The sequence below is a fragment of the Pleurodeles waltl genome, chromosome 11 (genome assembly GCF_031143425.1).
Source record: "Pleurodeles waltl isolate 20211129_DDA chromosome 11, aPleWal1.hap1.20221129, whole genome shotgun sequence".
Lineage (NCBI taxonomy): Eukaryota > Metazoa > Chordata > Amphibia > Caudata > Salamandridae > Pleurodeles > Pleurodeles waltl.
In genome coordinates this window covers 339,963,821-339,991,431 of record NC_090450.1, presented here as the reverse complement: position 1 = coordinate 339,991,431, position 27,611 = coordinate 339,963,821, and the positions used below count along the sequence as shown (strand labels likewise).

The window sequence follows — 27,611 nt, the reverse complement described above, 5'->3', positions numbered from 1 at the left end:
GTTAATTAGTGCTGTGCTATGTGAATTTTGTATTGCGTATGTGCCAAGTATGATTATTTAGTTGTCTGTAATCTAAGACTATTCTGTAAGAATGGTCAGTTCCACAACATGGAATAACCAGCTGTTCATTGCAGAGACACAGGGCTCAATCACTCCCTGGTACTCAAGCTGAGTGAGGATCTAACTCGCTAGAGCTTTGGCTTTGTGTTTAACAGGAAATTGCTGCTGAGGCTGGGGTGTAGACCTGATAGGTATTACATGGCAAGGTGAATCCTTGTCCCAACCTTCATGGTTGCAGTATAATGCAGGTGCCTGTGCTAAAGCCCAGTTTACAGCATGGGCTTGTTTTACTGCCTCTAGAACAAGATCAGAGAAAGAAGGCAAAATAACATCTTCCCCATGTGGGAGCTTACTGACGTGCTCGGGTGGCCAGTCCCTCTCTGCCAGCAGGATATCACAACTAAGTTCATCCTAGAATATCACATTAATGGTGCGCTCAATGTCTCTTTCAGTTTGGATATTTAAATCATAAACCCTATCAGATGGGAGAACACGCCCATCCGTAGTCTTGACTGCAATAAAGTTGCTAGTTGCGGTCGCATCCAGATGATCTTTCAGACTCTTGCAACATATCATGACCTCTGCCAAGCTGTCTAGAAGTGTCACTGCCCACATCTTGTTCTTCAGCAATGTTCTCAAGTGTACTGTCATTTTTAATTGACAGTGCTGGCACCTTTTTCTTTTTAAACTATGGCTTTTGTTGTGGGAACTCCTCTTCTTTTTTGTGTGAAGACTGTAGAGAGTCATTATTCTGTTTCACGTAGTCAGGACATGGCTCTGACCGGCCCACTCTCTTGCTACGTCTATCCGGTGTGTCCTGAAAGGAATGAGAGGGGCGTGAATCAGTATATCTGTCAGGAGCTTTCATATTTTCTCTATTTCTGAGATTATATCTCCTGTCGGAGTTCTCCAGGTGTGGAGAATCTGCTCTCTGACTTAGTCTGTCTTTAACTTGCTTTTGTCTATCCCAGCGCTTTTTAGAACCCACCTGTGCTTGTTTAGTACCTTCCTTAGGGGTGATACTCTGTATTTCAGGCTTTTTCGGCTTGGCTCCCAAACTATTCCGTCCTATACTAGTATAGGTGTTGGAAATGATTTTCGGTAGCTTTTTCTCCTGTTCCAGGTGTTGGATCTCTTGTAGCCAGTGCTACCACTTCCGCTTTAATGTTACTGAGTATTCTTGAGGAGACTGCATCAAAGTCACACATTAATTTCAGCCCCAAGTCTAGGGCTGGTGCAGCCCTGTGCTCATTCTGAGTTTGTTTTGACACTTCTGGTAAATTGAAAGTGTCGGGGAAACCACATGTGGTAGTATAAATTGCAGCGAAGACTGTATCCCATGTGGCGCAGTCAACCACTGAGGGAGCCATTACGAAGGGCAACACATTGTGAGAATTCTATGTTTTTCCTGTGGTTCCGTGTGGAGAAACACAACTTCCAGCTCATTTGTTTTCTGGGCTACCCAGAACGGGATTTTCTCTTGCTCTGTGGGCATCTTACCCATGATAGAATTACTGTTTGTGGATTAATCCCAGTAGTAGCCAATTGGTATCCAGCATGTGCTTGTGGTGCTGGACGCGCTGGTGTTGTGTTCAGAGTTCGTATTACAAACTGAGTAAGTCCTTTATGTAGTGTTACTAGCTCAAGGTGTAAGTTGTGCAGATCAGCTGCCTGCATAGTTTGTACACCAGGGTGAGGTTTATATGTGGTAAGCATAGGCCACGTTGGTCCTTTTTTTATCTAAGGGACCTAATCTCACGGGTTGTATTACATGTGGTGGGGCGCCATTAAACCAGTTCTGACGTTCTTGATAAGTAATCCGAATTTCAAGATACTGGTGTGCTTGGTACTGTTGTGGTACATTTGCAATTCTGTATGTGTGGAATGTGTATGATCTCTGGTCTTTCTGTGGAAAGGTGACCCAAGAATAGAATGTTTCCTGTTTGGTAAGCTTCACTAGCTTCTAGTGTGAATGTTACATCCCGCCCTTGTCTGTTAAGCCATACACTTGTAGGTGTAGTGTTAATGCTTGTCTGGCATTTTCAGGAATGTCTATGGGGTTAGCCATATTGTGGATAAAGAGATGGAACACCATGTGGGGTGAAAAGTCTTTTTAAGAGTTCGAGCTCGAACAACCTACAGCCTAGTTAGGTGCTCCCTGTTCAGCTGAGGAGGATCTTCCCCAAGACCACAGACGTCTCCGTATAATGGTACTTAGGCTACATGTTGTGTGTGAGACAATGATAGTCAGGGTCCATAAATTAGTGCCTAAACCCAATGGTTGGTGGCACCATGTCATAGTTGGACTCGTGCTTTAGGCTAGACTGCTGGTTTAGGGATGACAGTACTTACGTTTGTAGGTGACTATGCCAATCCTACAACAAGTTGCAGCTGTCATCCCAGCCCTCCAGGCTCATAAGCGGTACCTCACCAAAAACCCAAAGAGTAAAATGTGATTTGTTGCAGCCTTCGCACATGGACTCAAGTGTGACATCTCAGGGAGGTCGTGGTTAAACGGAGATTACCCCTTTCTCATTTGAACAATATGTTTCAGTCAAACACAGGCAATGAAGGTGGTGCAATAAAGTTTCAATACGTTTTATTAGCAAGACTCCAATCTACAATAAATTGCATAGGCTGCAAAGATTAGGATAACGAACAATGCAAGAAACAGAAAGATAAAGATGAGTTATAGATACAAAGACCCCCACCATCTTGCTATAACATAAGATGTAAAGCAGGTGTGAAATAAACCATGATACCCTAGCATGATGAACCTAATCTCTAATCTAAAGAGAGCTGAGTATGTTAAACCTAATCTGCCAGTACCATGAGAAGAGACACCCAACCCTCATTACCTAGAAATGAGGTCTCTAGAGCAGACTCCGTGGGGACACGAAGACTAGGTCAGCATTAAGGCAACATGTAGCATAGACAGCGTCAATGGCATCTGGTGGGAATCCCTCTGATTATATTGTCTGTGTGAGATGTATTAATACAGATGTGGTAGGACCCCTGACGCAGGTATGTTTCCAAAACAATAGATAAGAAAGCATGCTTGGGGCAGCAATTATATAAACAATTTCCTAAAAAGGTACATTATGTTACTGTCACACAAAAGTACATAATGTAAATACTTACGTATCTCATTTATCTTTGACGTTGATAGTGACGCCTTTACAGAGTGACTGATAACGTGAAACTAAAACATCTTCCTAACTATAAACATGGCAGCCATCTTGGAAGAAATAATTAAATAAATTAGCTAAAACAGAGCAAGGTAAGTAGGTTAAAAGTCACTAGGTGACTGGGCACAGGCCTGCAAATCAGAGGTTAAGGTAAACTGCTGATTCCCATTAAAACTAAATAGAATCCACTGCGGTACCTGCAGATTAGACACTGGCTCATGAACCCCACCACTTGGGCTGGAGCCTCCCAACCCCTGACAACATTTGAGAAGTGTCTGGTTACGAAATGGATGACAGACGCCTGGTCTCCGAGTTATATAGCAGCCTTACGCGCAACGCACCCCTGTCTAAAATCCCAGGTCAAAAGCGCTGGGAACTGTAGATAGGCTGACAGCTTACAAGGTCCGTCACACAGGGCTCAACACCTCTAGTATAGAGACAGCCACAAAGATTACTGCATATTGGTATTTGACACCCTCCCGACTGCATAAAGAGAACCCCACAAGCAATCCGAAGTGCTGGAGACACTGCGGGTCAGCGGCACACTATCCACATACTTTGGGACTGCCCTAAACTAATTCTAATTCTGGAAGGAGGTCATGCAGCTGCAACTCTTTCCAGTCTATATGATACTGGGCCTCCCCAATGCAGTTACTTTTCCACTCTGGTCCTGCAAAGAACATCAAATAGGACTAGCTTTGGGGCAGCTCATCAGACGATTTTAGCTCCCTGGGGCACAGACAACGTTCCAACACGTCTTTCTTGGTCCCATCGCCTTTGGCACGTTTTGGTTATGGAGAAACTAACTTTGGTCCTAATGGCCCAAGGGGAAGCATATTCAAAACTTTGGAGACTATACATAACACTTATCTCTAGAGAATTCGGAGGTTTCACATGCCCTAAATATTTACATGTACTCCGTCTGGCCGACACAACTCCATCGAAAACTGACACACCCGGCGACTACACACACACTATACACACTTCGTAGGTGGCATTTTACTTGAATTTTGGGAATACCTAGGGAAAGGGGAGAGGAAGGGGTAGTTCAAATATTGTTGGGTTGTATTTGTTTATTATCATTGGTAGGCAGTGTGTCGTCTTTGTTTTTGGATTACATGCACTTAACTTCCAGCGACAACAAAAACAAATTTCAACCATAAAAATGTATTTACTGTATCCACAGGGTGGCCTAGGATTATATGCTATTTATATCTGTTGTTGAATGTGGGAAGCCGCTTGACTAATGAGAGGTGAAGCCTCAAGTGGGTCTTGAAGCCGACCACTTCCTCACCAATGGCAATAAGTAGAATTTTGCGATTTGTATATATCGTTTATACTACGGTGTTTTGTCATGTGTGCAAGTTATAAACAAAGTTATGTAGCCAGAGCCAGGATACAAGGGTTTAACGGAACGCATTGATAAAAGTCACTCTAAATAGGGGTTGTGGTTATAGGCAGGGTTGTTTTCTTGTGTAAAGCCATTGCATCATGCAATCTTTGATACAGTAAGAGGTGTTTTGTAATGTCAAGCAGTACTGTGGTAAGAACACCAAGTATGACTTTTTTTTACTGATGTAATACATGAGTGAATCTATATATTTGTGTTTTATTGAATGGTTTTATTTAGCGCTCAACACCGAGTGTTTTAGGAGCGCTTTAAACACAAACATGAAGACAGACATGAATGGTTTACATTGAGCATTGTTCCAAGGGCTGAGGTTGGATGGGAACAACATAAACGAGAAGAATCAAAGAAGAAGAGTGGGAGGAGAAACAGGGAGGAGAAGGGTATAAGAAGGGGAGCGAGGAAGGACTGAAAGAGGGAAGGTGGGAGAGGCTAAAGGAGTGAAAAGTAACTGTGCAGTAGAGGGATAGAGTAGAGAGAGGGCAAATAAGTGAGTGAAAGGAAGGCCTGGCACAGGCCAAAGGTGTGGATGAGGAGCTAGATAGGGTGAAGAAGAGATAAGAAGGGTGTGGGTTCGGGGCTAAGGAGACAGAAGGGGATGAAGGGATCTATAATTTGTGATTCACGTCTCTATATTGTAGGGTTGAGATAAAGGTTTTGTACATTTTAGTTTACTTCATTTTCATATAGATTTGGAGATCATAATACTTGCATTGCATCAGACGGTTCTCTTGACTGTCATACATCCACCACCCAGTTTGAAGCTTCAAACAAAAACAGTTAAACTCAAGCTAAACAAAAGTTATGGGATCCTTTTATCACAGTCGAGCTTTCAAATCAAACTTATAGTCAAGCAAATGTAGTATGATGAAAGTGAGCATGCAGGTAGACTCTTATCATGGAGTGCAAAATATAGGAAGAATAAGAATCTTACCAGTGAGATTTGTTATGACGAGACTAATTTGATCGCTTCAGAACAAAGATCAATCCAGCAAGTTTTTGCTAGGCACTATGTCGCTATTTATTAGAACAATTATAAAATTAATACAGGGCAACTACTCAGTGCCTAGCACAGATTCAGTTTGCCAAATATTATAGAGGAAGTGATTTTGAGGTTGGCCAACCGATTAGATCTGATTAAAGAGGAAGTGAAAAGTTTACCCAGTACAAAAGCAGCCAGTAGCAATGGAATACCTAGTAAGAGGTTTTTTTCTTTTCTGAACTAGAAAGGGTGTTGGTGACTCTCTTTAAAAATCTACTCCAAGGGGAGAGGGCTCCACTTTCTTTTTCTGAGGCAATTGTCATCATTATCTTAAAAAACGCAAAGCCACCTCAAGATCCTACTTCATATTGCCTGATAAGTTTATTAAATTCAGATTATAAAGTGTTTATGAAAATTCTGACTAATCGAACGTCAGTTGCTGCCTCTGGCTTAATACATTCTGACCAAAATGATGTTTTGCCAAACAGATCTAGTTCGGCCAACACAAATTACCTAATACAAGCAATTGATTTTTCTGTCAAAATATATTTGATCGTTCAGTAATAATGTGTGGTGTGGTAAAGACATTCAGTTTGGTCAATTGTGCGCAGCCTTGTTTCACATTCTTGAAACCTATGCATTTCTGGAGCACCTGATTAGAGTAGTGAAAAAGTTGCATCAGGATTCATCAGCAACAATTGTAATCAATTATTTTGAACCAGAGAAAATTAAAATCATTCAAACGACATGACGAGGGTGCCCTGTGTGAAATATTTTGTTTGCTCTGTTTGCTCGTTTAGCAAGATCTGTTCATAGCAACACTTAAATTTGCGCCCCCAAGGCTGGGATGGCAAATCTTAAATTATACGTTGATGGCTTACTACTTTATTTGAAAGCTGAGGAGCCTATCTCCAAAATCATTTGGACAGGATTCAAGCCTTTTTTTAATTATTATTATTTTTATGTATTTATTTATTTATTTATTGTATATTAGAGAAAAACAACGTAGAACAATACAGAGACAAAACAGCCCACAGAACTGATTACACATGTACATCAAATTCAAGCCCTGAACAGTCCTGGGCCCCACCTGTGAAGAGAAATTGCAATAATTCACTGGTCCTTGTGCCGAGCAAGGCTCCCCGCACACCACTAAGGGCCCCAGTCTCGGCTAGATAAACATGACCGCGACAACCTGATCTCAGGGCAGATCACACCTAGTCTGTTGGGCTAGCAACTAAATAGAAACACGGGAATGGGAAGAATGAATGGAAAAGAGGCAGGCAGAAAGAAAACATAGGAGCACATACAACAACCAATGTCACACTTCCCCTCCTAGAGAGAAGAGCAAGGGCACACCATGCTCCTAGACGCATAAGCAATCTTGCAATGTCAACACATCCATATTATAAGGCATCCAAGAAGGAGCGCAGCGGAGCCCAGATATCCCTTGGCCGGGAACCTTCCGGCGTCAACTCCCAAAAAATCGTCAGCTGCTCCTGACAGAAGGAGGCATCGCGCAACCAATCAGATCCACGAGGGACCCGGCCCCGGCCCAACACATCGCCACTCTACGCTTGGCTAGCAGCAAGAGAAGACCCACCAACTGTCTATGGGATCGCCGCACTTCATCCACACATCCAAGCAACACCAGCCTGGGGGGCAAGGGCAGCTCCAACCCAGTCATTTCCTCAATCATCCTCAATACCTCCACCCAGAAAGCATGCACCTTGGTACACTCCCACGCGAGATGTGAGAACCAAGCATCAGGCGCGCGACACCGCTCACAACATGCGTCCGCTCGCAGGCCCATCGAGCAGAGACCGCTAGGAGTATAATATAGGCAGTGCAGAAATTTGAAGTGGATCAGACAGAGCCTATAGTTGGGTGACAAACCTCTCATGTGCGCACAGCATCTTTGCCACGCCTGCTCAGATATAGGTTCACCCACGTCCACCTCCCATCGCACCCTGGCAGACGCACCTAAGTTTCCACTCCTCTCCAACACACAATTATACAGTTTATTGATAAGTTTGCGTGGTGTCTGAGCACTGCACAGCACTTCCAATGCTTGACACTCCTCTGGTGGGTCATTAAGTCCAGAGAATCGCGCTCGCAGCATCGCTCAGACACGCAACACGTACAGCCGCTGCAGCGTGTCCATCCTCTAGTACCTCTCCCAGGGAGATCAATCGCCCGTTTGCAAACCAGTCCCCCAACTCAGTCAAGCGCGAATGCCGGAGAAAAATCGCACAGCTGTCTATCTCGAAACATCGCAAGATCTGCAACTGAAAGAACAGGCAGCGAAGGAGCAAAGACAGAGCTCGCCCCAGAGCAGCGCAGTAACGCCATCTAGGCCTGAGCGGTGCACGCCACTGTGTCGACACCTCGAGCTCGAGGCCGGGAGGGGTTGCCCAGGACACGGGCCAAGTCGTCCAGCCACACCGAATCACTCTCCGGCGCAAGGTGTGACAAGTAGCGGATCGGCCGCAGCCAGTAATGAGCAAAGTGTGCCTGAGCACAATAATAGTATAGCTCCAGATCTGGGGCAGCAAGGCCACCCAGCTCGAATGGCAACGTCAACTTCTCCCAGGCAATACGAGGTTGCCCACCAGCCCAAACCAATCGTATCAGAGCAGAGCGGAGACGTCGTAGAAAATTCAGCAGGAGTGGTAGCGGGAGGTTAACAAACAAATACAGAAACTTTGGCAAAACCACCACTTTCGCAATAGTTATACGACCTGTCAGTGAGAGCGGTAATGAGTGCCACGCCTCAACTTTTCCCTCCAACCACGTTAGGGCCTTGCCATAATTAGCCAGCCAGAGGGCTCCAACATCACAGCTCAGCCAGACCCCCAAATACCGAACAGGACCGTCCACCCATTCAATAGGGTAACGAGGGGGAAATTTGCCACCCCTGCGGATCAAAGCAGCACCACAGACTTAAACCAATTAATCTTAATCCCGGAAAAGGAACCGAAGCGTACTATTTCATCCAGCAGAATGTCCAGATTGTTGCTCGGCTCACGAACGTAAGGCGCAATATCGTCAGCATACACAGATATCAGAATAGACCGCTGTCTGAACGGCAGACCCCTATCACCATGGTGCTGGCGCAATCATGCCACAAGAGGCTCCACAGCCACGGCAAAAAGTAGCGGGGACAGTGGGCATCCCTGGCGAGTTCCACGGGCAACCGGGAAGGAGTCAGAAATAGACCCATTCAGACGCAGCCTGTCGGTGTGGGACGAATACAGCAATCTGATCAATTTCACAAAGTGTGCACTCAGTCCAACTCTAGCAACGCAAACATGTAGTCCCATGCCAGAGAATCAAAGGCCTTAGTGGCATCCAAGAACACCGCAGCCGCTTCCTCCTCAACCCCCATAGTGCCCATCACCGAAAAAAATGTATGCAGATTATGGGATGTGGATCTACCCGGCACAAACCCAGACTGGTCCGGAAGCACCAGCTTCGGAAGCAAGGGCTACAACCGCGCCGCAGTCATTTTGGCCAGTATTTTTTTGTCAATACTAATCATAGAAAGCGGACGGTACGAGTCACAGCTGTGCGGGTCCTTGCCAGGTTTGGGTATCGTAACAATTAAAGCCTCACGAAGTGAGGCAGGAAGAATTCCGGTCTCTAGTGACTCCGCATACACCTCTAAAAGATAAGGCGCAAGAATATCAGAGTACTCTTTATAAAATGCAGGAGTCAAACCATCCAGTCCCTGGGACTTGTCACTCGGCAAACTGCGAATCGCCGCAACAGTCTCCTCCACCGAGAACGGTGTGTCAAAATACGCATGATGAGCATAATCAAACCAGAGGAGAGCAATGTCAGAGAAATAAGCCTGAGCCACAGCTGCGTCTAACCCGGTCGGCTCCGAATATAAACTCATAAAAAATTGGGTAAAAGCCTGCATAACGTCCCTCGTCCCGACCACATGCGCACCCCTGGGACCGTCTATCTCAGTAACATAGTTACTGGCCCATGGTCTGAGCAGCATGCTCGCCAACGTGTGGCCAGCCCTCTCTCCCTCGCCATATCGCCACGCCTGGCCGTACCGCCCAAGGAAGCAGATCTCCCGGAGAGAGGCCTCCTTGTACGAAGACACTGCGTGTCGCAACTCCGCAAGCACCGCCCCAGACCAGTCCATCACCAACCCCCGCTCCAGTTCCACCATCCGCCCCTCCAGATCCGCCAGCTCACGGCGCAGCGCCTTCAGCACACCATGCTGCTTCGAGAGGCACCCCCCACAAATAACCACCTTGAATGCCTCCCACAAGGTACCAGCTGAGCTCACAGACCCACAGTTGTCAGCAAAAACGTTGAGCATGGCCTCACAAATCTCCTCCCGGAACACCTTATCCCGAAGCGCCCCCTGCCGCAGCCATCACAAAAAGGTGCGCTCCAATCCACAGGGCACCTCCAGCACCAGCCGAACCGGCGAATGGTCCAACAGAGTGCGAGGCAAGTGCTCCACAGAACTAGTCCAGAGCTCCACGTCCCTCGTGCCCAACCAGCGATCAATACGGGACCAGCTACTGTGCGCATAGTTGACACACGTGCCTTCTCTAGTAGCACCATGCCTTAACCCTCCACAAATCCACGAAAGTGCCATCGTCCATCACTGACTGCAGAGCTCTCGCAGCCGCAACATGCTGTACACGAGCCATACTCTCCCGATCCGCCTCAGGGTCCAAGATCACGTTGAAATCTCTGCCCCAAATCACCACGTCACTGCCCGTCGACTCCACCAATCACCACAGTTCACGGAAAAACTCAGGATCGTCCGTGTTAGAACCATATACAGAAACAAATCTACAGCTCTGTCCAGTAACGTGCCGCTCAGCACAACATAGCGACCACCAGGATTGACAACAACTTTCTGAGTGTGCCACTGCAGCCCTTTACGCAACAATATCGCCACCCCTCGTGCATACCGCGAGAATACATTGCAGTGGAATTCCCCTACCCAGCCAGCCTTCAGCCTGACCCTTGTCGAAGCGACTAGATGCGTCTCCTGGAGCATGCAAATATCTAGTTCATGACGTTTGACATAAGCCGACATGAGGCGCGCCTTAAGCCCAGCACCCTGCCCACGCACATTCCAGGTAAGACAGCGAACAGCTGTCACCTTACTCGAGTCCATCACAAGCTCTCAGAGAAAGGGAGTCACCATTACACTGCCCCCACCCACCTGCCACAGCAAACAAAAAAAGAGAAGAAAGGAAAAGGAAAGGGAAACAACCACAGCACAGAATAAAAACTTCCCCGGCCCCCACTAATGCAGACCCCCCAATCGGGTCGAAGCTGAAACCCACCACCCCCCACATGAACCAAAAACCATTGGATAGTATGAATACAAGAACCAGGACTCATCCCACGGTCGTAAGCCAGGCCATCCAACCCACCATCCCATTAAGAGTGGGGGAGGAGGGCAAAAGGGCCAAACAGCAAGGTAGAATGGCAGAGCAGACACGCATGACAGGGAAGCATAACATGTGATACCCCAACAATCACAATGAAGTCCCCCCAGCCACCAATCTCCCAAGTATCAGTCATTGTCACTCAAGGCGGCATGCTCAGGCCGAGGACTCTCAAGGCCCGAAGCCTCCGATCGCTTGGGCACTGATTTTGCAAATTTTGCCGCCTGCTTTGGATCAGTAAAGAACAGTGACTTCCTATCGTGTTGCACCTTTAGCTTGGCAGGGTACAACAGCGTGAACCTCGCATTGGTTGGGCTCAGCCGCGCTTGACAGGTAAGAAGGCACGCCTCGCCTCCTGCACACCCGGAGTATAGTCAGGGAAGAAATTCAGTTCAGAATTCTTATAGATTACAGGTCATCGGTCCCGAGCCAGCCTGAGAATAGTATCTCTATCCCGGTAATTCAACAGGTGGGCAATGATGGGATGCGGAGGGGTTCCAGGCGGGGGCCGAGGACCCAGGGATCTATAAGCCCTCTAAACCACCAATAGCCGAGAAAGTTCACCAGGGAAGAGGTCAGAGAGCATACTCTGCACAAAGTCCTCCATGCGACCCATATCAGTAGTCTCCGGCAGACCCATTATGCGGACGTTGTTGCGGCGCAACCTCGCCTCCAAATCTTCATTTTTGTTACGAATAACCTCTAAGACACGCTCCATCTGCAAAAGCTGTTCACAATCCCCCTGGCGAATATCCTCCAGATCAGATGTCCGCAACTCCAGCTGTTCAAACCTAGAGTCATGATCATCCACCCGGGCCCTAATGACGTCCAGCTGCACAGTGACATGGTCAAGTTTGGCGTCTATACCTGCAAGACTGTTCTTGAGATCCATAAACATAGCCTTGACCGAGGCATCCGAGCTCCCATCCTCAGAGTTCTCACCGCCAGGCATAGAAAATGAGACGCCACCTCTCTTCTTTCCACCCTCAAAGGTAAGCCTGGACTGTTTTTGTTCAGATTTGCCCATGCTCCAATCCCGTCAGCCACCAATGATCCGCCAGCAATATACCAACGATGCAGCAGTCCTGACCGGGCAGGGCAAAAGGGAGGCACTAGGCCGCAACCCAAGTACACACAGGGCACCAGCCAAGAGTGTCCAGTCCCAGCTCGGAGTCCCCTGCAAAAGCACGCACACAAGGCCCAGGTGGGGCGTCCAAAGGGAGATAAGTGACACAGGTCCCAGACTCGCACTCCACTCCACTGACCTGCCACTTCACGGGGGTATCAGCCTATTAAGTTGTCAGAGCTGTAAAGGATTCCACAGCCCCAGTAGACATACAGCCTCTCCCAACATCTGCCCGATCCAGCCGGCAACAATCTCCAGGCACCAGGGCAGCAGGAACACCAGGGGCCCACCACGTGACCACCAGTCCGTGCAGGGTATCCCCAGTCCACCCCCAGTCCGCTAGCAGCCACAGTCTACCAGCCGCCAGCAGGCCCAGGGGACACAGGCAGCGCGAAGTCAACCAGGCGCCACAATCCAAAGCGCGCCGCGGCTTCAGCCCTGTCTCCAGCCAGCTTCGGCAGCCTCGGCTGTCTTCTTCGCTCGGCGCACGTGCGCCCCAACTCTCTCCAGGCTGAAGCTCTTCCCTAGGCCGCCGATCCGGCCACAGCAGGGGGGGCAAAGACGCCCCCGCCGAAACGCTCTGCGTCTCGAGCCTGCGGCACGCCCCCGGCCCACTCGCTCTGCCGCTCTACCAGGATAAATATATATGACGCAGGCCCTAAGCCCGGCAGAGCCTCACGGAGTGATGGCCATCTTGCCGGCAGGCCAGGCCACGCCCCCGGACAGGAGTCAAGCCTTTACTTACATTGGAGGCTAAAAATGTATTCAGTAAATCTGAGATCCTATTATCCAATGCCCATGATCATACTCTCCCACTGGAGTTGAGGAATGTATACAACCCTTGTTTGATCATAAATTATCTAGAATTATATGTTAACACCAGATATTTAGATTGACTTATATAAATTATGTGGCAACTTTTCAGAAAGTAAAAAGTCTTCTCAATAAGTAGAAGTCTCTGCTACTCTACTATGGGGAGAGTAGCATTAGTAAAGATGCTAGTATTGGTGCTTTTTGTTTTATTTTCCAACGTTCCAATCAGAGTTCATCAAAAATATCTTTGTCCAGTTAATACTTTGTGACATAAATTGTCGGGAACTATAAGTGACCCCCACTTAGAATTGATTGCCTTCAATTGAGTACGGACCATGGTGGTTTAGTTTTGCTCTATTTACGATCGTATTACCAGGCAGCCTTTTTAGATGTACTATCCTATTTTAATAATCCTTTGGTGTCCCCAATTATTGATAATCATCTTATTCAAGCAATGACCTCGGATTCGGTTTTCATTTGCTGTCCTTTCCTAAAGTATTTAATTAGCCCAAAATGACTCCATATAAGGTGATCCTTGATTTCGCCTTTTGGAGAAACACATTGTTTAAGGAATATGATTTGCCAGGGTTGCATCACTACCTTAGTCTTGAAGACTGTAGCAGTTTAGGTGCTGTTGTTGTTTCCAACTCGGAAACTGAGATGGAATAGTTCGTGATTTGTTAGGGTTATTGATTTTAAAATCGTTTCGGTTTTTGGAAAACCTGGGATCAGAATGCATCCATTATGACTGGGGAGAGAAGATAGCTATGGTTTAGCTTTATTCAGATTAGCCAGATCCTCCTCCAGTATTTTGCTAAGTTAAATTACTTATCGGAGGTCATTTTGAGAAGACTGTTTAAATCCTACTTGAAAGGCAGAAGCTGCGGGTACAAGATGCTTATTTTCAACAAGCAAACACTTCTCCTTGCTCATCATTTGTATACAGTGGGTAAACAGACTGTGCTCAAATTGACTTTAGGGGACGAGTTGTCACAGTTCAGTTATAAGGTGTTTAGAACAGCTAACCTGAGCAGGATGGAGTTCTTTTCAAGATGGCTATTTTACTATGCTCTTGCAGTTGTAATAGGTTTTAGCCATCTCGCCAAATTCTTGTTTTAGATGTCAGCAGTCAGGTTGGGGTTAGTGTTATATAAGATCTACATATCCACGGCCTAAGGTTTTATGGGAGCAGTTGAGTTTATTTTTAGAGTGATTAACTGAACAAAACACTTTTAGCTAACGTTCGCACTATTTTGTTTTGATATGTTAAAAGCAAGCTAATGCTCTCTGTCACTCAAAACATATATTTTTTATCACTACCTCCATACATTGGTAGGGATGACAGCAGTTTAATAGATTATATTTTATTTTCAACAGATAAAATAACTCTTTTTTAGAATTATGTGGTCACAGAAAACAAGTTTAGCAATCACTGTCTTCTCTTAGTGACGTCTTGGGAGGCGGGTTGCAGCTGAGGCTGTTGTTTCAGGCCCAACACTTACACATTTTAAATTAAGGGAGTTGTGCAAAAAAAGAAAATGGGCGAACATGCTAAAAGAACATTCGTTTTTCACTTTGATCACTCAAAATATGTCTGATGTTTTAATTTGCTTGGATGAGGAAGCCAATGTCAGGGACATTATTTCCAGCTTCCATGGATTATGTGCCACGATTAAAAAGTAGCAAACGATTCCTTGTAAGTCTCAAAGATGAAGACTTTGTCTTGGTTTGATGCCACCTGTTCTAGGGTTCATATGATCCTGATTTTGGCCCTAAAATGTACTCTCACTATCCAGGAGGATGTTCAGCTATGCCGGACTGCCTATAAAAATGCAGTCACTATCCGGAAGAAACAGATTAGAGAGGAAGATTATGAAACCCTCTTAAAGTCCTGTCAAATAAAGGACAGTAAAGGGTTTTGGCAATTGTTTAATCATTCGTTTTTTAATGATTCAACTAACTCAGGGCTGGACGTGCTCATTTCCAACGGCGATTGATTCACCCATTTGTGGGCTTTTGTAATGGGGGTACTTTTCTTGATATGTCTCCCGGGATAGCGATATACAACTCTTGTTGTTTGTCAATAGAATATGAAGACGTAATAACAGCAAAAGGGGTAAGGCCCCCGTCCTGGATGTTGTTCTGATCGATCTCTGTAAGGTTAATATCGATCTGTGGGCACCCCTCCTTACTATCATATTGCAGGCAGTTGCCATCACGGCCCCCCTTGGTCTTGGGCACTTGCCCTAATCGTACCAATTTTCAAAAAAGGTAAGAAAGGTGATCCGAAATGCTTATCACCCTATCTCCTTGATCAATTCCACGGCCAAATTAACTGTTAGGATCTTAATGGATCCGTTGGAAGCTTGGGCAAAGGTTAATGATGTTATTTTGGACCTACAATATGGTTTTAGACCGGGTGTGGGTACATTAGAGCAGTGTCTAAACTTTTACCTCTTAATTAATAAATATTCTGTTGCACAAGGTTGTTGTTTATACACTGCATTTATGAATCTTAACTCCGCTTTTGACCATGTGAACTTGAGTAAAGTCTGAGCTATTATGACTGACCTGAGGATTGAGGCCGATATTTGTGTTTTTTTTTAGGACAACTATATAGTGATGAGACTGCACGTGTTAGAAATGGTATAAATTGGGAGATTACCAAATTCTTCCAAATTGTTAGGGGCGGGGCTGTGGCCTGGCCCCTTTTTGTTTAATTTGTACGTTAATGGTCTGGAAAAATATCTCCTTAATTACCCCGTTGATGTAACCTATTACTGCACTCTTATACGCGGATGATGATGTCCTCATGGCATGGACCCGCTTGGTCTTCAGTGGCTGATGGACAGATTTGCAAACTTTATGGCAAATCTTGACTTTACTATATATCAGTCTAAGACAAATATAATGGTCTTTGGACCTAAGACATTCAAGAACAAGTAATTTATTGTCAATAATATCAAGATTTGTGCTGTGTCTATCTTCTCTTATCTGGGTATTCTTTTTCACAACTCTTGCCCCTGGTCTTTTTTAGGCCCAAGAAAGGCTGCCATGTTTGGGAGAAGCATAGTGCTGCGCTTTAAATTTGCTTTAAAGTTGAGTAACAAACATATCAGAGAACTTATTTCGGTGTACAAAACCAAGTGTCTTTCAATGGCCATTTATGTGCTGGGCTGTAGGGTCTGTGGGAGTACGATTTGATACAAAAATTCGAAAATAAGTTTTTGAGTTGCTTGCTTTCAGCCCCTCTGTGTACTTCTACTTATCTATGTTATAACAAATTAGGCCTGGACAACTTAAATGATACCATCATTATTATGGTTGTCAAAACAGCATTACTTTTTTTAAATGTATTTTTATTTGAGATCCTGAATAACGAAGAGTTGCAGAAATCAACATGTACCATACACCAGCACATAAATACAGGTCCTGGAACAACTTCCATATCAATCAAGATCCATTGCAGAACAGGTCAGCCCGAATTATATATACAGTTAATTGCCGATAGAGTATCAAAATACAGATCTATTATTTTCCTCCTTAACCAGGGATGTCTGCCATAAATTGACACAAAGTATTATCAAATATCATAATCTCGTCACACTGAAGAGCATATACATGTCAAGCTTCCACTTCTGAGCCCAGCTACCTCCAGCTACAAACACTCAATTACCTGGACATAAAACACTGAGGGGCACTATTTAGATAGTAATGCTTGATTTAGTAAAAAAAATAAAAAATACTGGTTGTGAAATATGATTGTCTCAGTGCTATGAACGTAAATTGCGAAAAAAACAAATTGATTATTTGTTGAGGATTCCACAGAAACCGAGTTATTTCAGGCTACTAACTTTCTCTTGTCATTGTGAGCCTCTTGTTGTGAATTAGTTTGTTTATGTATAGCTACACCAGTGGGAGCTTTGAGTGAACGGTTTGAAAGAGGAATGCCAGTCCTCCTTAGGTGTCCTTAATAATATGTGCAGAATCTTAATAGTTTGGCAATACTCACCAGTCAGATACCTGTTCATGAAGTGTTCTTTCTGTTTCAACAACATCAACAACACTGGGCGTTGAGTTGTTCATCATACTTTTCATTTTTTTTCCAGGATGATTACCCCCTGGCCAGCCTCCCACTGCTGGGGTACACTGTAAGCACCCCCACAGAGTCCGACAACATTCTCAAAGATTATGTGTTCAAGCTGCAGTTCAAGTCCCATGTCTATTTCTTCCGAGCAGAGAGCGAGTACACTTTTGAACGGTGAGTGATACCTTGGTACCAGCGCAGGAGCAAAGACCTTCCTTTTGCTGTATGTTACACATTTTAGCGATAGATCACTGTGTAGACATTGGCAGATGCACAAATGGGACAAGGGTGGTTTCTAAGACACTTTTCAGGTCTCCAACTTGTTCGGTACCTAGGAGGGAGCGGGGAAACGAAATATAACAGGTATCACTGATTGAGCCATTTGGGGATGCCGTGAACTAACAAAAGCTCTTTCTAAATGGGATAGACAGGCTCAAAAAACATCACTTTCCCCAAATCACTATCCTAAAATATGATAGTGTATTCCCTTTTATATACAATTAGACCTCAGATTGAATTGGTAACCAGTAACCGTTTGACACCTAGGGATTAATATTTACCATTTCCCCACTGATCACCGAAATAGAAATCTAGGCAGAGCAACACAGTTCCTCCCAGGCCAGTTTGCTGTTTGGTATTCTCTTCTGCTTTCTGTAATGGGCTACGTGGCACTAGTGTAGATGGTTTGCTATCCCGAGTATTGTATTATTTTACAAACTTTCCCCTGACCATCCCTCATTCCTTCTTCAGACACACCCCACAACTGAGTTGTTTGCTGGGGCGCCATCACGTAGCTCTTTCCACTCCAAAGCTACCTGTGATTGCAGGGTGGATTAGCCCTTTCAGACTTAGAATGCCATCATCTAGCTACACACCTCCAACAGGTGGCTCGCTAGCTGTCTGACCGCCCTTCTGCACGAGATGGGATTTATACTTAAAGATTTTAAGGAGGGCCTACTGCACTACTCATTGTTTCCTACTGACCATTCTACAGAACGCCATCTAGGGTTATCCTGCACAGCTTTCTTTTGCCTTTCTAGATCCTGTAAACTCACCAGCACAAAGAAACCATACAGTGCTGCATTACCTTTGCTAGGCCTTCCCGTTAACACAGTACAGCTGCACTCAGGGCAAATCCATCAGTGGCATGATGCAGGTGTCTTAAACTTGGGGGATTTATTTGTGGACAGCGAGTTAACCAGATTTCCAAACCCTTGTGGCAGACTAAAATCTTCCCCTGGGTCAACTCTTTACTTACAAACACCATAAACAACCATTAAATGCCCTATTTTATGTCCACCATTGAGCACTAACCCCACATGAAGTGTGACAGAAGCTCTACACCGTAGGGACTGGTAGCAAACTGATAAGATGGGTGTACATACCTTTCCTTCAACGTGAAGACCACTCCAAGGCCTCTCCCTGTAGAGGGAGACCGACGTGGTCAAACCTCAGCAATATATGGACTGGGATAAAATACTGGACTAACCCAAAAAGTATCCCCCGGCTGCCGCTTAAATTACCTTCAGAGAGCTTAGCTAGGAATGCATTTCACCCATTGCTTGGTATTGGCTTTGTGGTTTGTAATTCACAATTCCTTGCTTTCAGTTTGCTAGTTTTATTTGTTTTCTGCTGTCCAAAAGACGTTCATCCCTACCCTTGTCCAAACCTTATTTACAGTATCCTTCCAAGTGCTCCCTTTCTGTTAACCGGCCTGCAAATCTTGTTCTTATCTCTGTTCATTTGCTGTGCATACAGGGAACAAGGTCAGATGTCAGAATCTGTCTTCGGTGGGAGCTTAGTGTTTACTTGTCTTTCTCTGACTTCAAATTGAGAGGATTTATGTGACATTATTGCTGGATACTGGGGGTAGAAGAGATTTGTTTCTATTACATGACATAATTTAGATGAACTGTGCAAGTATTTCTGAATATATCAGAATTAGCAACACAAATGAAGCACATTTTTGTTAATTCTGAACTGTGTTGGAAACAAATACTAGGTGATGCAGTTTCCGCACGTCATTGCCTGTGCACTGTATAGTTTTATTAGTAAAACTGAATGTCTGTGCAAATGTAATGGTCGTTCCAATCAAAAATGTGTTGTCTGTAATGGCAGTATGGTACCACAGCATGCATACTCCATTCTATGCCACTGCACTCCACTCTACACCCCTCCACACCACTGCACTCTACTCTGCACCATTCCACTTTACACCACTCCATGCCACTGCACTCTACTCCACTCTGAACCACTCCACTGTACGCCACTGCACTCTATGCCACTTCATGCTACGCCGCTCTACTCTACACCACCCTACTCTATGCCAATACACTCAATGCCACTCTACTCTACATCACTGCCTTCTGCGCCCCTCCGCGCTGCACCACTTCAGTCCACACCAATCTACTTTGTACCACTCCACTCTATGCCTCTCTGCAGCACTGCACTCTATGCCAATACACTCTACACCAATGCATTTTACTCTGTAACACTCAACTAGGCCCCTGCACTCTATGCCAGTCAACTGTACATCACTGTTATCTACTCTGCACCGCTGCACTCTATTCCACCGCTCTGTACCACTTTACTCTATGCCAGTACACTCTATGCCACTCTACGCAACTGCCTCTACCCTGCACCACTCCACTTTATGCCACTTCACCCTTCTCCGAAATAATCTACTCTACATCACAGCACTCTACGCCACTCTGCCCCACCCCACTCTGCCCCACCCCACTCTGCCCCACCCCACTCTGTGCCACTGCACTCTAAACCACTGCACTCTAAACCACTGCACTCTAAACCACTGCACTCGAAACCACTGCACTCTAAACCACTGCACTCTACACAACAGCACTGTACGCCACTGCACTCTACACCACTGTACTCTATGCCACTATTCTCTATGCCACTCTACTCCACCGCACTCTGACATTCTACTCTGCAACATTTCACTCTCCCCCACTGAATAGTATGCTACCCTACCCTGTTCTACTGCATTCTATGCCAATGCACTCTACACCACTGCACTCTATGCCACTCTACTCTGCACCACTTTATGCCACTGTACTCTGCACCACTCTAATGTATGCCACTCTACTCTGCACCACTGCACTCCACTGTGCACCACTATAATCTATGCCTCTGCATTCTACAACACCGCATTGTACGTTGCTGAATTTCATGCTGCTGCACTCAATAGCACTGCACTCTACACCACTGTATTCTGCAACACTTTACGCCAATGCACTCTGTACCAATCCACTCAAATCTATGCCACTCGTGTGTGCCACTTTATACGACTCCACATTATGGAACTCCTAAACACGACACTCTGTCACTCCATAACACACTACTCCACTCTTTGCCATTCCACTCTACGACACTCCATGCTACTCTTCTGTATGCCACTAACTTTTAGCCATGCTGAACAGAAGCCACTCCGGTGTACAACATGGCTAAAACACATTGGCAAATTAAATAGCTCTTCTATAGACGAGATCTATTGGCTTTGCCAATGCTTGCTGGTACTTTGAGGTCCTGAGGACCCTGAAAGGAATGTGAACGTCATTATTTTAAATCTGTCTTGTATACAACATAATATAGGCTGCCACAAAATGTGCATATACATTTAGGTTAAAGATAAAAAGTGCTTCTAAACTATAGATTCCAATAACATATAGATCATAGCTAGTGCAAAATTTGATATAGCTGTCCATTAAACGCACACGATCCACAGCTTACTTTGGAACACTTACAATATCCCTCAAGAAGAAACCGTCTTTCCTTCAGAAAGGTTCAAGTGACTCCATCAATTAAGCCAATACAGGTAGGTTTCCAAGCCTCTTCACATTTGCAGATTTACCAGTTGTGCAGATTTGCATTTCTTTCGGGATGCAGGCACCCTGGCAAGAAGGCGTGTTTCTTATCTGTCTTCCCCTCCCACAGGAACAGGAGACTCCCTGCCTTTCACTCCAGCTGGGGAAACTTGAATTGCCTAATTACCTTTTTTCCTTAGCTGAAAGGCTAAAATTATGGACTAATGCAGTCCGTTAACGCTGCCATCACAGACAACAGACGGTCGGGCTAAATTACAGTTGGTCTGTGAAAATTACGGATGGGTGGTAACCCTAGTTGTGGCTATTTCTTCCCACATGCCACCTCCCCTCCACTCCTCCTAATATAATCTTTCTGCACCCTCTCGGTGACGCAGCAGGATCCAGATATTTTCGGGATGGATTTTGCACATGCTTGATTGAAACACCCCTTTACTTTTTTATGGGTGAGCGCAAAGTGCTCCGTCCCATCCTGTAATCTCTCTTTGGGCTAACAACCACACCCATGTCAGGTCAGTCACTTTCATTGGTCCGTGTAAAATCCGCTTGCCTTAATTTGTGAAAGGCATGCATACGTCATGCCTTTTCCGGTGTTTAGCCCACCTACACAGCACCGGTAAACTACTAAAAACATACGAGGCTGGATGTTTTCTGCATGGATTCCGGGCTACTTTATTTGTTTATTTTCCACGCAGCGCGATTGCGCTGCATTTTACATAGTGCGATCGCGCTGCTTTTTTTTTTTCTTTTAATTTGTGTGGCAAGAAAAGTCCAGTTAGGAGTTTACAACGGTAATAGCTTCAACTCGAGCAAATGCAAGACCTGCTGCTTTGAAAATGCTTGTTTTCTTTACAGTTAAAGTGCCTTCTTCTCTGCTCTGCAGTACGTAGCACTGTCTCTCCTTTCCTCCCTCCTTTCCTGTCTTTCTAGGATGCAGAGATAAAAGCAGGGAGTGATTCGGTTCCCCTCACAGCAACTCTCCCTTCTTCTATTCATGTTCCTTTATTATACTTCTCAGCCTCAGTCCACGTATTTTCAAGGAGGTGTGCTGGATGCCAGTGAATGAATGGAAGGGTGAATGCATGTGCGTGCGTGGACGACTGGATGGTACATACCTACATTTTGAACGGAAAAGGGAAAAATCTAATGAAATCATAAAACCGCAACCTGGTGTACAAGCTTGTCTAGATCATTTCAGAGAGACAAATGTTTGAACATTCACAAAAATAGACTTTTAGTGTTCTAAACATGAGATGTTTTTTTAAAGCAGTTATAACTAAAAGATGGTCATTTCAGAAGGGTCAGTGGTGGAATGGGTGTAAGGACTATCCTGCAGTATTACCTACTGCTAATTATGTCTCAGATGCCAGGGACCTAATGTTCATTGGGTCTGAAAACTCATCATTGTCTTCAGGGGACTCCATCATTAAGAGTCCAAGTACAGAATGGGCTTTGAAACTATGCTCCTCTGTCACTGATAAAGACCATTTCGTTCCCCTTGGCCCTACTTGCCCCTCCTGGACAGCAACTTTAACCCCACTGTTCCTTTTGCTATTAAGGCAGTGTCATCCCGTACCTCCAGCTGCTTCAGCAAGGTGCTCAGCAGTTGTGTGGCAACCACCAACCCCATGGTCAAGAACTCCGTTACTGTGTCCTTCGTGTAAAACATCCACCCGGATGAAGGCAGGCCTTCTATACCCTGCTGGTCAAGCACTCCAGATGGTATATGCAGGCTCTATAGTAGGATCTGAAGTCTCAGTTGAACAAGCATCAAGGGGACCGATGCAACCAAGTCCTGATTTCAGAGGAGCTTGTGAAAGATTTGCAGTGCTGGTTACTGAACCACAATTAGGTCAGCGGAAATCCCTTCTCCCTTCTCCCTTCCCCACCCAGAGCTTACAGCTGTGACCGATGCATCACTTCAGAATTGGGGCAGCCACATTCAAGAGGTGCAGATCAGAGGCCACTGGCCTCCAGCAAACTCAAGGTTTCATATCACCCTTATGGAGCTGAGGAAATTCTTTTGGCATTGAAAGCCTTCCTTCCGTCCATCAAAGGGAGGCTGGTACAGGTGCTTACAGACATCACCATAACCATGTGGTATTGCAACAAACACGGCGGGGTCATGATCCCTGTACCAGGAGGCACTACACTTCTGGAAATGGCTGGACCACCCCCCAAGGATGAAACTAGGGTCTCCTGTATACCTTTTTGCTGACATCTCTCCTGTCCAGAGTTCTGAAAAAAGATCTTGACCGACCAGACCCATGTCATCCTGGTGGCCCCAGTTTGGGCCTGAAGAGTATGGTATTCAGAGTTCCTGGGCAGGAGCATCTGTTCTTTGAACGGGGCAGGGTTATAAATCCCAGTGTCCTCAGTCTCAACCATCATGCTTGGAGATTGAGCAGTGACAGATGAACACCTTTGACCTACCTCTGGAGGTGGATGATGTAATCTTTGCAGCCAGACACCCCTCAACAAAAACTATATGCCTGTCAGTGGGACAGGTTTGTGGATGGGTGCGGTACATGCCAAATTGACCCCCTCCAGGCTGCTATCTGATGTTTTGTTGTTTATGTCCCTCGCCCAACAAGGCTTTGCCCTGGTCACAGTTAAAGAATTCCTTTTGGTTCTCCAGACCTTTTTACTGTTGTGGGACCAGCCTACGTCATTTGCATCACCAGTGGAGACCTTAAACACCTGGGCCCTCCTTTTCCCTTTGTCCTACCACAATGGGACCTTCACTTGTTCCTCACATATTTAATGTGTACTCCCTTTCAGGCGCTTCACTGCTGCCCTTTGCGTCTTCTCACTCTAGAGATATTGCTCCTCATAGTCATCACATCAGCCTGTTGTGGGTTGGGGGTTTCAGGCTCTCTGTATTAACCCACCGTATATACCACCATCTTCTGAGACAAACTGGTTCTGTGAACGCGAGCATCCTTTTTGCCAAAAGTTGTGACGATATTCTACATCAGTCCAAACAATCACCCTGTAGGAAGGTGACCTGGTGAGCACCTATGGTGTTGTCACCTTATACCAGGTCCAGGTATCCCCTATTAGTGAAGTGTATGCACTGTCTAGGAAGCCAGGGCTCCCTAGAGGTATCTGTGGATGAGCAGCCAAGACTTATCTAGGAGACAAGCAAAGCGTATGCAATGCCACTACAGTCACACAGCACTTAAACACAAGAAATAACCATACAGTGTAAAAAAAAAAAAAAGTTATTTTTTATAGTAACACAAATACTAAAATAAAATACTGTATAGGCAATAACCCAACTGGAGGTAAGTAAACACACTATTATATACACACTCTAGCAATCAGTAAATAGCATAGAAGGCAATAGGCATTGGTAAAAGCAATAGCAAACAGTGAGGTCCCTAGAGGAGGGTCAAGCTATATACTAAAAAGTGGAATGTGAAAGGCAGCCCCCCACATAAGGAAGTGGAATCAGTAGAAGAGAGCTGGATGAACTAGGAACACCAAGGGGTGAGCACCACAGTGACCCCCAGCGACCAGGAGAGCAAAGGTAATTACCTGGTTTTCCCCAAAACCAACAGAAGGACTTTGGAAAACGATTGTGCAAGACCCAGACTAGACTGGAAGAACCAAAAGGTGGATCCTGACAGAAGAGTACCTGCAAAGGAAGGTGTCCAAGTCCAGTTCATGATGGAGTGTCCGGTTGTGGCAGGAGCCACTACCCACCCTTCCGTGGATGTTGGACCAGATCGATGGTGAACGAAGAAAGTCAGCAGTGCAGCACAGGAGTTGAAGAGAACTCCCAAAAGTGATTCAAATGATGTCTCACGTTGGCGGTCATGATGCAGTCGGTCAGTGGTGCTGGAAAACCACCAACAAGCCTTGGCAAATGCAAGAGTCGGAGATGGAGGTTTTGCAAGGCTGAAGAGGACCAGCAAGGTCCAGGGGACTCGACCCAAGAAGGGAAGTCCATGGTTGACCCTCAGCAGTGGGAGAGAGACAAGAAGAGAAGGCAGCTCCCACAGGCGATCGATGGGCAGCAGGGACAGAAGTCACAGTTAGGCCCACTCAGCACACCTGAAGAAGTATCCCACGTCGCTGAAGCAGCAGGCAGGCGACTGTGCCTTGCAGGAAGAAGTGCTGGGGCCGGGGCCACACGGAGCCTCAAGATCCCTTGGAGGAGAAACCAACAAGCTTTGGTAGCTGCAAGAGTTGCGGTGCACAGGGTTAATGTCCTGCAAGGAGAGGCAAGGACTTACCGTCTCCCAAGTTGGACATCTGGTAGGGAGGACCAAGCGGACCACTCCAGACCACCACCTGTGATGCAGGATCCACACAGCTCCGGAGGAGAGAAGATCCACGCAGCAGGTCATCATTGCAGTTGGTGCTTGCGGAAGCAGGGGAGTGACTTCTTCAGTCCAACGTAGATTTCTTCTTACTTCTTGTGCAGGCTGAAGACTCATCGCCCTCAGAGTTTGCACAGCTGGGGAAATGTTGAAGTTGCTTATAAGGAGCTGGAGAAACAATGTTGCAGAGCGGAGTCATCGCTGAAGTTGCAGATTGTCGGTCCCAGTTGCAGTCCCAGAAGATGAAGTAGACGATGCAGCGGAGTCGTCCTGGAATCTTGCACTTCAGATCTGAGGACCTACCCAAGAAGGAGACCCTAAATAGCCCAGGAAGAGGGATTGGTCACCTAGCAGGATGACCACCTACCAAGAGGGGACTGTGACATCACTTACCTAACCTGGCCAATCAGGTGCTCCCAGGGGCCTCTGCCCACCTTAGATTCAAGATGGCAGAATGAAGTGGCCACCAGGGGGAGCTCTGGACACCACCCCTGGGGTGGTGATGGACAGGGGAGTTGTCAGTCCCCTTTACATTGTCCAGTTTTGCGCCAGAGCAGGGACTGGGGGTCCCTGCACTGATGCAAACCAGTTTATGCACAGAGGGCACCAAATTTGGCCTTCAAAGCATACCGGTGGCTTGAGGAGGCTTCCCCTCCCAAGCTATGACACACTTTTTTCTATATGGAAAGGGTATTGCCTCCCTCTCCCACACAGAATTCTGCCTTCCCTTCTTGAACTCATCAAGCAGCAGGAGAGCAGAAACCCGTCTGAGGGGGTTCAGCAGCGCGGGCTGCCCTTAAAACCCCAGCAGACTAGTAGGAGCAATGCTGGGGTTCCTCTAAGGAGCCACCACAGTGCATGGAATCATACAACCAGTACTGACAACAGTATTGGGGTATGATTCTGACACGTTTGATACCAGGAGTTTCAACGCATCGTCCCTGGGCATCAAAATATCCCTGCATCGCAGTGAAGAACCAAGACTGCACACCGAAAACCGACGCAAACCCCTTACAACATGTAAAGAAACAGCGCATCGTCTGCGCGCAACACCTTATTTTTTCCACACATCTCGTCCTCTGCGGTCTCCATGCGTCATTATTTTTTACGCATACCAGGTACTGTGTGTAACAAAGAGACAATTGTTTATTTTTAAGGATTGAGACTCTTTTAAACCTTTCAAAAGTGATATTTCAACTTGTGCTTATTGGATCTTTGTCGTTTTTTACCTTATTTTTCTCAGATATATATTATCTATTTTTCTGAACCTGTGTGGTGTATTTTTGAGGTCTTTTCACTTCGTTACTGTATGATTTATTGAACAAATAATTTACATATTGCCTTCTTAGTTAAGCCTGACTGCTTAGTGCCAAGTTACTAGAGGCTGGGCAAAGGATAATTTGGATTATGTTGTGACTTAACCTGGCTAGGACTGTGGTCCCTACTTGGACAAGGGTGTATAACTTTGCCAACTAGATAACCCATTTCTAACACCTACCCATTAGTAAGATCCCAGGCTTAGGAATCTGCACATTGGTAAAGCCAATTTGCTGTTGAGGTTCTGCATCGGGGGCATGGACAGCATTGAAAGCAGCTGATGTCAGTGCGGGGGAGTGACATTTATTTATATTGTGCAAGTCATTTCTGGAGCGTAATGGTATCAGAGCAGAGCCGCACAGTTGCACCTACTGGCGTGCAGAGGAACTGCTGCAAAGCTTCTGGATGCTGTCTGAAGCTAGGAGAATATTCAAAAGGTGAGGAATCTGCAGTTAGATAGTCTTTACCAGAAAGAGTGTTACAATCATAAGTAATTTGTTCGTTTTGCAATTTTGTGGAGAGACAGCACATTTGTGCAGTAGCACATTTTTTTGTTTATATTTTTTTTCTTCAAAGGGACAATACTTCCCTAAACAGAAATTTGTGTCCAGCATCCCTACAGTATTTGAGCCTTCTGTTCCCCTTTACGTCCAGGCAATGGATTTACCCAAGCCCTTAATAAGCGGAGTGCACAAAGCACCATAAACGTGTTTTGGACATGCACAAAATGTCAAGCATTGAGACATTGAAGTACCCACTTCCCACCTTGCACGGCACATACTCCTACATAATAATGTGTGATTGTGGGTAATTTATGAAAGTAAAATGATTTATGACAGCAGGGTCACCTTTGGGATGTCCTTGCTGTTGTAAATGTACATCTGTATGTCTGACTTAAAAGCACAATTGAGTTTGTGATTGGAGCCCTTAGTGTTTCCTTAGTAATTTTAAGTTATGTCTTTAAAAGAGACCACAATATTGTAACTTGTTAAGTCTATGAGTTGGCCTTCCAGTGTATGTTTCTGCTGGTT

General features: G+C 45.7%; 1 protein-coding gene across 3 annotated transcripts in view; it reads left to right on the top strand.

Moving 5' to 3' along the window:
* Positions 1-27,611, top strand: part of FARP2 (FERM, ARH/RhoGEF and pleckstrin domain protein 2) — a 1,575,889-nt gene that overhangs the window by 1,480,124 nt on the left and 68,154 nt on the right. For all 3 annotated transcript variants that reach the window (XM_069213633.1, XM_069213634.1, XM_069213632.1), the window contains one exon: positions 17,119-17,270. In XM_069213633.1, coding sequence (XP_069069734.1) covers positions 17,119-17,270 — 152 coding nt within the window. The remainder of the gene's footprint in view (positions 1-17,118; positions 17,271-27,611) is intronic.